Source organism: Anabrus simplex, chromosome 7 (assembly GCF_040414725.1).
Source record: "Anabrus simplex isolate iqAnaSimp1 chromosome 7, ASM4041472v1, whole genome shotgun sequence".
Lineage (NCBI taxonomy): Eukaryota > Metazoa > Arthropoda > Insecta > Orthoptera > Tettigoniidae > Anabrus > Anabrus simplex.
Window position 1 is genome coordinate 162473844 of NC_090271.1, and position 11011 is coordinate 162484854.

General features: G+C 40.6%; 1 protein-coding gene across 4 annotated transcripts in view; it reads right to left on the reverse strand.

Annotated features, from left to right (window-relative positions):
• Window positions 1-10112, reverse strand: part of Ent2 (Equilibrative nucleoside transporter 2) — a 380023-nt gene extending 369911 nt beyond the window's left edge. For 2 of the 4 annotated variants that reach the window (XM_067151422.2, XM_068228633.1), the window contains exon 1: window positions 9513-10031. In XM_067151422.2, coding sequence (XP_067007523.1) covers window positions 9513-9624 — 112 coding nt within the window. In that variant the 5' untranslated portion in view covers window positions 9625-10031. Of the gene's footprint in view, window positions 1-9512 lie in introns of all 4 variants that reach the window. The other 2 variants (XM_068228631.1, XM_068228632.1) reach the window with 2 other exon arrangements.
• Window positions 10113-11011: the final 899 nt, after the last annotated feature.

Here is an 11011-nt window from a genome sequence, read left to right on the forward strand (position 1 = left end):
ATTAAAAATGTATTTTTTACAAAAACATCACATGTAGTGGTAAAAGCTTAAATTAATTTGAACCGATCATAAATGTTGGTATGTCTGGTACATTTGGGCTATTGTATGTGTCAATTTTGAGTTTTTAGCACACAGTATGAAGGTAGTTGATTAACTAGTGTGCATCATCCATGAAGTCACATGTTATTTTTTATGCTACTACCATCCAATTTTTTTTTTGGGTTATACAATGTGGAATATACATACATTTGTGCAAATCAACAGTGGCAAGTTTAACAATACACATTTAAAGTTGGTTCATAAATTACACAAATTGGCTATTGATTAGTCAATGTGTAATTTATGAACCAACTTTTATCCAGCTCCTCTGCTGCTGCTTCTTCCTAGATTTTGATATTGTTTCTTAATAAATGATAGTAAGCTGAAATTAACTTGAAATCTTGTTTATACATTTCTACAGTAGTAATTAATTAATTTTGTGTGGCTATTTCTAGCCGAGTACAGCCCTTGTAAGGCAGACCCTCCGATGAGGGTGGGCGGCATCTGCCATGTGTAGGTAACTGGTGGAGGATAGTGTTATGTGTGGTGTGTGAGTTGCAGGGATGTTGGGGACAGCACAAACACCCAGCCCCCGGGCCATTGGAATTAACCAATGAAGGTTAAAATCCCTAACCCAGCCGGGAATCGAACCCGGGACCCTCTGAACCGAAGGCCAGTACGCTGACCATTCAGCCAACGAGTCGGACTCTACAGTAGTATAAGATACTTTAGATTTAAGGCGATGAGTCTTCGAGCAATAACAATGACCCAAGAATACGTCGGATGCTGCTTCTTCAAAAACACTGGAACTGTATTCCGTCACCACTCGTTCACAACTGCTCTGTCCCTACCATCACTGTGTGTGCACGCACGCGCGCGCGCGCGCACACACACACACAAAAGATGTGTCCATTCGATTCGAGGAAGGATAGTCATTTAATTTTAAGCTAACTGTTGTATAAACAAAAGGCATAGCTCCATTTTACAATGGTGCTACAACATTGTTGCCACTATTAAAAATTAACCTATGTAGTTATTTCATCATACATCTGTCAAGTCTGTCACAACAATAATAACAACAATGTGCATAAGGATAGGTCATTCAGATGTACAAAAGCCTGTTAATGATCTTCCTAGTTGTTTGCAATTCTTAGCGAGGTATCAGTCCATGTCCATTGCACAGTTCACAAACACATTTGATGTCAGGTTCATGAAACGGTTTGTTCACACATTTTGCAGAGGTAGCCATGGACTGCAAAGCGTGTCACAATGTATCTCAGGTTATGGTTAGTCTGTTGTTAACATGGCATCTGTTCTGTAGAATTCACTCCGTAATTCTCTTCTATGTCTTTCATCCAAAAGTTTTGTTGAGTTATTAGTAGACTAGCTGATGTACCCGTGCTTCGCTACGGTATTCTCAGAAAGACTGACTTGGTGGTTTTCCTAACTGAAGTCAACATAGGTCATTACAGAAACGTCAGTAGGAAAGTGGCGATTAAAAGCAATGTTATCATGTAAAATACTCAATCAAATGAAAAACTGCACATTTTCTCACTTTTAATAAATAGAACTACGATGCCGATCTACAGTCCAAAGTTCCAGAACTGGAATGACCAGGCCGCAGACAACCGTGAACACTCATCTGCCATTACTCCGTTAAATATCCACACTGCTCATTCCAATCAATGCCTCAGAACGGGGATTGAATAGCTTGAATGCTATGACGAACCAGTGTGTTATGTACCAGTAGTATCAGAAAATTTATGAACCAGAGGAATGGCATGCTAAAGAAGAAAGTTATCTATGTCCCCAGCTACTTCCTGCCAATATTCAGGCGGACTGTTAAACTCTGTATGACCGGACGAGTTGGCCGTGTGGTTAGGGGCATATAGCTGTGAGCTTGCATCCCCGAGATAGTGGATTCAAACCCCAATGTAGGCAGCACCGAAGATGGTATTCCATGGTTTCCCATTTTCACACCAGGAAAATGATGGAGCTGTACCTTAATTAAGGCCATGGCCGCTTCTTGACACTCCTAGCCCTTTCCTATCCCATCGTCGCCATAAGACCTATCTGTATCTGTGCAACGTAAGGCAAATTTTAAAAAATACTCGGTACGCAGCAATCCCATCTATCGTAGATGAGTGGCAACAGAAGACACAAAGCACATCACAACAAACAATGGTCAATGCAATGTTACTGTTGATAAATATTATGAGCTTTCTATATTGTAGGCCTTCACATTTAGTTTTCTTTCGACTCTGTGATATTAGGGCACCTTATAAAATTATTTATAGCGTAGACTGTAGTTCCTTATTCTCCGACTTTACATACCGATTTTCATTAAATCCTGTTTACCCATTTTCTTGTGACTCAGCGCTGATATGGACTTGGTAACAAAAATTCAAATTTACAAATATCTCTGTGAGCATATTCGGTACGGTAACAATGTATAAGACATAAATGATCAGAAATATAATACAATATAAATTTAGTTATGTAGTTTTTATAGATACGACCACTAATAACATAATTATTTGGGAATTAAATTTTAGGCCTTCCCCTAAACTACCATTTCACTCAGCATGAATAAAATTATTTATGGCCTAGATTATAGTGACTTTGCATCCCGATTTTCATTACGGTAGGACCACAAATAACATAAATATTTGAGAATTCCATTTTCGGCCTTGCCCTAAACTATTTTTTCTCAACATGAGTACAATTATTTATGGCCTAGATTGTAGCGACTTATTCCCCAACTTCACATACTGATAACATAAATAACATAAATATTTTAGAATTAAATTTAGGCCTTCCCCTAAACTACCATTTCAGTCAGCATGAACAAAATTATTTATAGCCTAGATTGTAGCGACTTATTCCCAGACTTTGCATTCCGATTTTCATTAAATTCTCTTCAGCCGTTTTCCTGTGATGCATGTACATACATACAGACAGACAGAAATTACGGAAAAGTAAAAAGTGCATTTCCTTGTTACTGTGAACGTGACTGTTACAGAAATACCATCCTTTTTAAATTCTGAGCAATGTACAGACAAAACTCTTATTTTATATATATAGATGGCAAGGAGGATTTCATTCTGAGGTCCTGAATCAGGAAAGATTCTCTCACTAATTCATAAGCCGGGCTTGATGGAGTATATTATGAAAGACATGGATACTTTCAGGAAGTGGGCTTTAACTTTCTCTGTAGTAGATAGGTCATTTAATACAAATTTAAGCCAGAGCATCTCAATTCTGACCTTCAGGATTGGCATAAGGTTGGCGTAAAACAAGGTCAATGCTGGTTCAACTGATAGCTGCTGAATGTTCTTGATGTCTTTATTGCTGCTGTAGATCTTCCCTTCACCTGTGCTTTGAAGGAATTATTCATTTTTTTAGAGTGATAGCTAGGTATTCAATTGTGTTAACTATTTTCAGAGGGTGGTCGTTGCATACTATAGTATCTTACTCAGCTATTCTTCCTCCCCATCTGAAGATCATCTGCAGGCGTACTGGTTTTCCTTCTGCCCAACTTGATACAGAACTTAGAACATTCTACAGGTAATCTCTCCTTGTTGATGTTAAGGATCATATCATTGGCATACATGTACAACGATACAATGGTGGCTGTCATCTGTACAGCATTTGAGATGTCAGAGTTTGCAACCTTGAACAATAGTGGACTGACCGGGTCTCCTTGCAGAACACTACTTGTGTGAGTGATCTCTTATGATGTTGAGATAAAATCATTTATCATCATTTTTTTTATATACTCACCAGCAGATGTGATTTCCCAACGAAGGGTTCCAAGTTTCTCTAGAAGTTTCTTTCTGCCGAGGAAGTCAAATCATCAAGGGTTATGAATTTCATGTTGTTGGTCCGTATTGAACTGAGAATAACATATGAATAGTAACACAGTAAAGGTTTCCACCTATTCAATACTAATATGTATTTGCAATATTATAAATTACATGAAACTAGTTTCGACCCACCTAGGGGTCATCATCAGCCATATTAAAGCACACATAAGTTTTGTCGAATCCTAAAACATGTTATTTTTAACTGTAATAATTTATAAAGTGAAGTGTGGTAATGAGATGAGAAATGTTAGTATGGTACAGGTGAGTAGTAATTAATAATAATACGAGGAATATATATACAAAGAAGTTTGGAACAAAGTACACGTGGGGTACTTAGTGTTGTAAAAATATAAACTCATGGATATCAGTAGTCCTCGTACTAAAGAATACAATGTAAAATAACACATATAAACATATATACAAGTATGTACAAAGTCTGGAGAGTACAAAGTGATACTCTTTTAATGCCGAGTCGGCTTGACACTGATCAGCTTAAGCAGAGAAATTAGGCATTTGGTGTATTAAAGCTGTGTTGACCAGCTGCGTTGTTGATTGTTCGACATGAAGTTATTTTTGAATTTCTGGTTAAGAAGAAGGTGGACACTGCGCGTGGATGTATTAATTCTCGGTTCTTAGCGGAAACCAAATTGGACCTGTTAAAATGGAGAAAGCCAGTAAAAACAAAAAACGGAGATAGGAAAAGGTTAACATAAAGTGAAAGGACGCTTACCTCGCGCTGCGGTGTGTGTAGTATAGCTGATGGTGTGCGACTGGTGGCGGGAAGAGTGGTATGAAGCAAGTTTCGGACATGATCATTTGCACTACAATGGCATTCAATGAATGGCCTCCTATTCAAAGTCAATTGAAAACCTTAATTTTTTTAACTTATTTTTCTTTATTGATCAAAAGTGGTATTGCATACCGGTATTCAAAGTACGATTACAGTGGATAGATGACAGCAGGGCGAGCAACAGACACATCAGTGGACCAAGCACAGTCATCGAGTCATTGCATGAATCACATATTACAAATAGATGAATTTGTGAGAACTACAAATGCAAAACCAATAAAATGAATTCAGTCATCATTACTTTAGCTCTCAATACAAGGTTTCCACAACCATGGAACGAGTGTCATTTGTTTACACGCTCACGGCCGTCTCAGGAAGGATGTTGTCAAGCAGCGTTCAGTGGTGCCAACCTGTGTACTTAGGAACTAAAGAGCTAGTGGTACTTCGGAAGCTGGTGGTGATGATTATTGTTACACGACTGGTGAGGACTTGTTCTTGCCGTGCGTACGGTTAGAATAGGACCTGGACAAGACCAGTGATATAGGGACAAACAAGGGGTGTCTGGGGGCGTAAGCCCGTCCCCAGGTTAGAAGCCACGAAGCAGCCCTAGGCCTCTAGTTTCGTGTGGAAACACGATTGGTCTGTACTGCTTCTTGCCGTGAAGATGGTTAAGATAGGACCTGAACAAGCCCACTGGTCTGGAGTGGTTCTTGCCATGCAAACGGTTAGGATAGGATCTGTACAAGACTTGTGATACAGGGGCAAGCAAAGGGGGTCCCAGATTAGAAGCCGCGAAGCAACCCTAGGCCTCTAGTTTTGTATGAAAACATGACTGCTCTGGACTGGTTCTTGCCGTACGGACGGTTAGGATAGGACCTGGACAAGACCATTGGTCTGGAGTGGTTCTTGCCGTGCGGACAGTTAGGATAGGATCTGGACAAAGACCTGTGATATAGGGACCGTTTTCATTGTGTTGGGGTTGGTAACGGATTACGATTCACATTATTGACGGGAATGAGATCACGTGCTAATTTACGTTGGCCAATAGGAATGCAAGTAGCTACTTCAGAAATGAAAATAGCCAGTAATACTCTTCATTAGGTTATAAAGTAAATGTAGTTCTTGGGGCGGGATGGTGGGTTCCTGGACATCGCAATGAACACATCTCTCCTCCGAGATGCAATAATAATAATGTTATTTGCTTTACGTCCCACTAACTACTATTTTAAGGTCTTCGGAGACGCCGAGGTGCCGGAATTTAGTCCCACAGGAGTTCTTTTACGTGCCAGTAAATCTACCGACACGGGGCTGTCGTATTTGAGCACCTTCAAATACCACCGGACTGAGCCAGGATCGAACCTGCCAAGTTGGGGTTAGAAGGCCAGCGCCTTAACCGTCTGAGCCACTCAGCCCGGCCCTCTGAGATGCATTCCAAGTAAGATTTCATTCATTTCCACTTATAATATTAGAAATATCTTGTCTCTAGGGCTGGAGCTATACCATTTAGTCACATCCATTACATTTCTGAAAACTTATTCCTTATGTCAACACATATTTGTCATGGCCTCCTACCGCAAGATAGGTATGAAGCAAGTTTGTTGAATGGTATTTTGCACTACAATGGTACTCCAGACATTGTCTCCTATTCCAAGAAGTTTACTCCAATTTAGACAGGCTACTACTGCTTAGATAGGCTATTACTGAAGAGTTCATGATATCAGCAACAGGCTCCATTGAACGGGAACTTACCAGCAGGATTCAAGCTGGGGGAACATTCTATAGAGTTGCCCGAGACCTAATATAGAACCCCAAAGTACCACTGAAATGCAAGCGAGCAATTTATCTGATTTACTACGTGCCAATTTTGACAAATGGGAGTGAGACCTGGACCATGAGGAAAAAGGATGAAGCAAGGATTCAGGCAGCTGAAATGAGATTCGTCCAAGCGATGATTGGCAAAACAAGACGAGATAAAATTCAGAATGAGAACATCAAGGGGATGGATGGCTCAGGTTGGCAGAATTACATAACTCTGCGTAGACTCAAATGGTATGGTCACATGCGAAAGATGGATCCTAATCGCATACCCAGAAAAATATAAGATCTGCAGTCAAAATATTCAAGACCAAGAGGGCGGCCAAGAATGCAATATACAGACATGGTGAAAAACGACAATCACCAACAAGGAGGGGACTGGAACAATACTGAAGAAGGAAAAAAGTACAAAGACAGAAGTTGGTGGAGGGGCTTCATTCGCTGACCCGTCATATAGATGGAACAACGTGGGATATGTATGTACTACTGAAGAGTTCAATGTCAATGGAAGCATTAGCAGTACTCCCAAGATATGAGAATTAAATTTATCAGTCATTTTCAGTTGTTCTACTCTGCTTTCATTGGAACCTACAGGCTGTCCATTTCTCTGCATATTTAACACCTCATTTTTTTCTTGACTTAACATAAGAACATTTCTTCTGTCTATTTTTGATCAGGTATTGATTGGCTTTTATACTTCATCATTAGAACAACCATTCAATATATTAATCAACAAGATAAATTATTTTTAGCCCATTTCATCACTATCATGACAGGACCGCCTGTTGCCATTTCTTGATGGACACAGTATTTTTGCATCCGTCTGTTGGCACAGGCCAGAACAAAGTGTAGCTTCCACCGAAGTCCCAGTCTCATCTATGGCTGTGACAATATGGAAGCTCCTGGGGTATGGGTGGTGCTGAGTAATGACATTTGGAGCACAACTACTGTCTGAGTGTTAGATAGATAGATAGATAAGAAATGGGTGAGCCCTGTTTTCGCAGAGCTCCACACGTAGGTCTATGAAGACCCTTTGTGCCCCTTGAACGGGTTTGCCTAGTCCAGCCCTAGTGCTCCTATAAAGGATACCAGTGTCCGGATTTTGGCATTCCTGATGTCCTCCAGGCTCACAAAATGTGAGCCCAGGTATCGATGTCTAGTGCTTGCAAAAGCCTCGCACTGACATAACACATGCGCGGAGGTCTCCTCCTCCTTACCGCATCTTCTACACATCGGATCCTGGGTGATTTTCATGATGTGTAGGTGTGTCTGTAAGGTATTGTGGCCTGTTAACAGTCCAACTACCATTCTCATTCTGGTCCTATTCAAATTCATTAGGACCTTTTTATAGCTTTGACTAGGCCCTTTGATAAGTTCACGTGCCTGTCTTGCTATGGTTAACCTCTTCCTAATATCTAGGTGAGACTGGTTTATCCATTGGGATATTGCCAGTCTCACACTTCGGAGTGACACTCCCAGGAAGGGCTCTGGTCCTGTGAAGGAACCCATTGAGCCCTGTTTCGCTAGTTTGTCAGCTTCTTCATTTCCACTGATACCTGTGTGCCCAGAAACCCATAATAGGGTAACTTAGCTAAGCTCACACAGCTGATCTAACATCCTTTGGCATTCCCATACCAGTTTTGATGTTGTTTTAACTGCACATAGTGCTTTTAGCGCTGCCTGGCTATCAGTACAAATAGTTATGTGTCTTCTGTGTCCAGGCATATTCCATATATTTAAAGCACAGGCTAGTATTGCGTATACTTCAGCCTGGAAAACAGTAGCATATTTACCCATAGGAAGGGAGAGCCTTGTCTTAGGCCCCCAGACCCCGGCGCCTGTGCCCGTCTCCGTCCGTGAGCCATCTGTGTACCATGTACAGCCCCCAGACTTAAGACGGGCCCCAGCGTCCGCGGCCCACTCCTCCCTTGTGGGTATCACCACTGTGAATTTATAATTCAAATTAAAGCTAGGCTTCATCAGATCCCCGATCATCATTGTCATAGGGCAAGTCTGGTGAAGTCTTGTAAGAATAGAGGTATGACCTCTATTCGGGTTTTTGAAGGACCATCCTCCGAGTGACCAAAGGCGATAGGCACTCATTCCCGCTATTACCTTAACATATAAATGTAAGGGGGGAAAACCTAGGATGGCCTCCATTGCACATAATGGTGTAGTATCCAGTGCCCCTGTTATTCCTAGACATGCAAGTCTTTGGACACTGTTTAACTTGGTGCTCACAGTTTTACTCTCTGAGCCTGGCCACCAGACTATAGATGCATAGGTGATCGTGGGCCGTACAATGGAGATATAGAGCCACTGGACCACCTTAGGTCTTAGGCCCCAAGTCTTCCCAACGGCCCTGCGACAGGCCCACATAATCTTGCGAGCCTGTCTGAGTGTTATAAAAGGTGTTGCTCATAGGATCAGTCGTGCTGCAGTAGCACCAGCTGGCCCAGTGAGGAAAGCAATGGCAAACTACCTCACTCCTTACCTTGCCTAGTACGTCTCATTTGGGCTCTACCATTGGTTTTTGCGGTTTCCCTATAACTGCATAGCCTTTGGTGGTGCATTTGAGGATCCAATCAGCCTCTGGGCTGATGACCTAACAGACACAGCATGAGAGGACTAAGAGTAATCTCTTGAATCCCATTCATGGCAATAAGAGGAACAGACAGAACTCCCCCTTCGACCCGTTTTCATTCAATAATAGTTTTACCCTGGCAATGGTGTACACACTGCTGGTGATCTCGACTTCATCTAATAACACACCTACGTTAGATGTTGCTTTTATTTCTTTAGACAACATTAAGTTAATGAGAATTTTGAAGTAAAGGGCAGAAGTTATTCAGCAGGAAATCACTAGAAAGCGAAAATTAACAGAAATTAGCAAAGGTGTAACTTTAAAAAAAATCACTTCTTCCAGCCATGCATATTTCAACTGGATCTACGATTATACATGCATACAAAACAAGTCTACTAAAATAGCCTAATTCCCTTACTTTTTCTTGTTCCTCGTGGTGTTGACCCATTCTTTGGTACTGTCTCATTAAGCAGAAACTGGTTCTCTGGACCTGAAGGTTTACTGTTACTGAAACTCGCACTCTGATTCATTCTCGCTTATTTCTTATACCCAGCTACACGAAGGAAAACAGTCAAACACCTGCCAAAAAACACGGAGATTCACGAAAATAATAACATTCATAGATTCAGAAACATTTTCCACCTTTTCACCCAGGAACGTTTTTCATTCAAGCTTCACGGCTGCTACGCTAATGAATTATATTGGAAAAAAAGAGTAGATTCAGCACACTGTTTTCACATAAACAACGCCTAATACTAATCAAATCCAGTAAATAAAATGAAATACTATATCATTCTTATATAAAAGTACAGCCCTCCACTCCTCAACGTAGAAATTCAGAAATACACGAATGAACCAACACGGTAACACGTGCGCAAACAACCTCGAGTTATAAAATGAAACACACCTCCCTACATGATCCTTGCACCCCACTATTCATTTTCCGCCATTATTAAAAATATCAAAGAATATCACATTCTGAGCGGGATACAATGCTACGATTCTGCAGTAAACTAAGATAATCTCCTATAGCATCAGACTAACGAAGACGGAATTACATAGAGTAGGCAATGTGCAGATTGACTTGAGTAAGTGTACACAAGCAGCCGCCATGTTGCATGTACCATAACAAAGGAGACCAGTCAGTGTAAGTGAGCAGTACACCACGTGCGAAGTAAAAATTTAAAAAAATAAAAAAGGAAGTTTGTGTTATGATTTTAAAATGTCGACTTGTATAGCGTATGTATGTGCAAACAGAGCGTCGAAAAAAATACCAGGGATAACTTTTCACTTGTAATCAGTACGTTTTTGCGAATATTCAGTGCCGAATCGTTATCCCCTTGCACATGCAGTATAGCTTCAAAAAAACCTGTATCATTTACAGTTTTCACTTAGATAATGAACGACGGAAGAAATGGATAAGAGCTATACGAAGGGAAAATTGGTCCCCCACACCTTTCAGCACCATATGTTCAGCTCAATATACTGAATACACTGAATGTGATTTTGATCGTACTTCATTGCGTGCCGTAAGGCTGAGGCCATCTGTGTTTCCTGCTTTCCCAAAGTACTTACAGATAAAATCAAAGGTGAGTTTCTCTTCATTCTAGCAGTTTGATGTGAGAAATGTGTAGAAATACATATTTATAGAGTAAGGCTACTATATTTTAGATTTATTTTACAGGAGAGGGGGTCCATAAAATCACAAAGCCTATGGAAATGCGTTCATTAGACTCCTCTACAGCAGTCCAGGAAGTACATGTTGTGGAAAAATCTATCTGTAATAAAAGTGCAGAAACGTGTTTTAGTGCCCAAATAGCTCGTATGAAAACCAAAGAAATTGCATACAGAAATAACATAAAATTATTGCACCAGAAAAAGAGGCGAATGAAGAAAAGGGTGGCTGAACTAAGTACT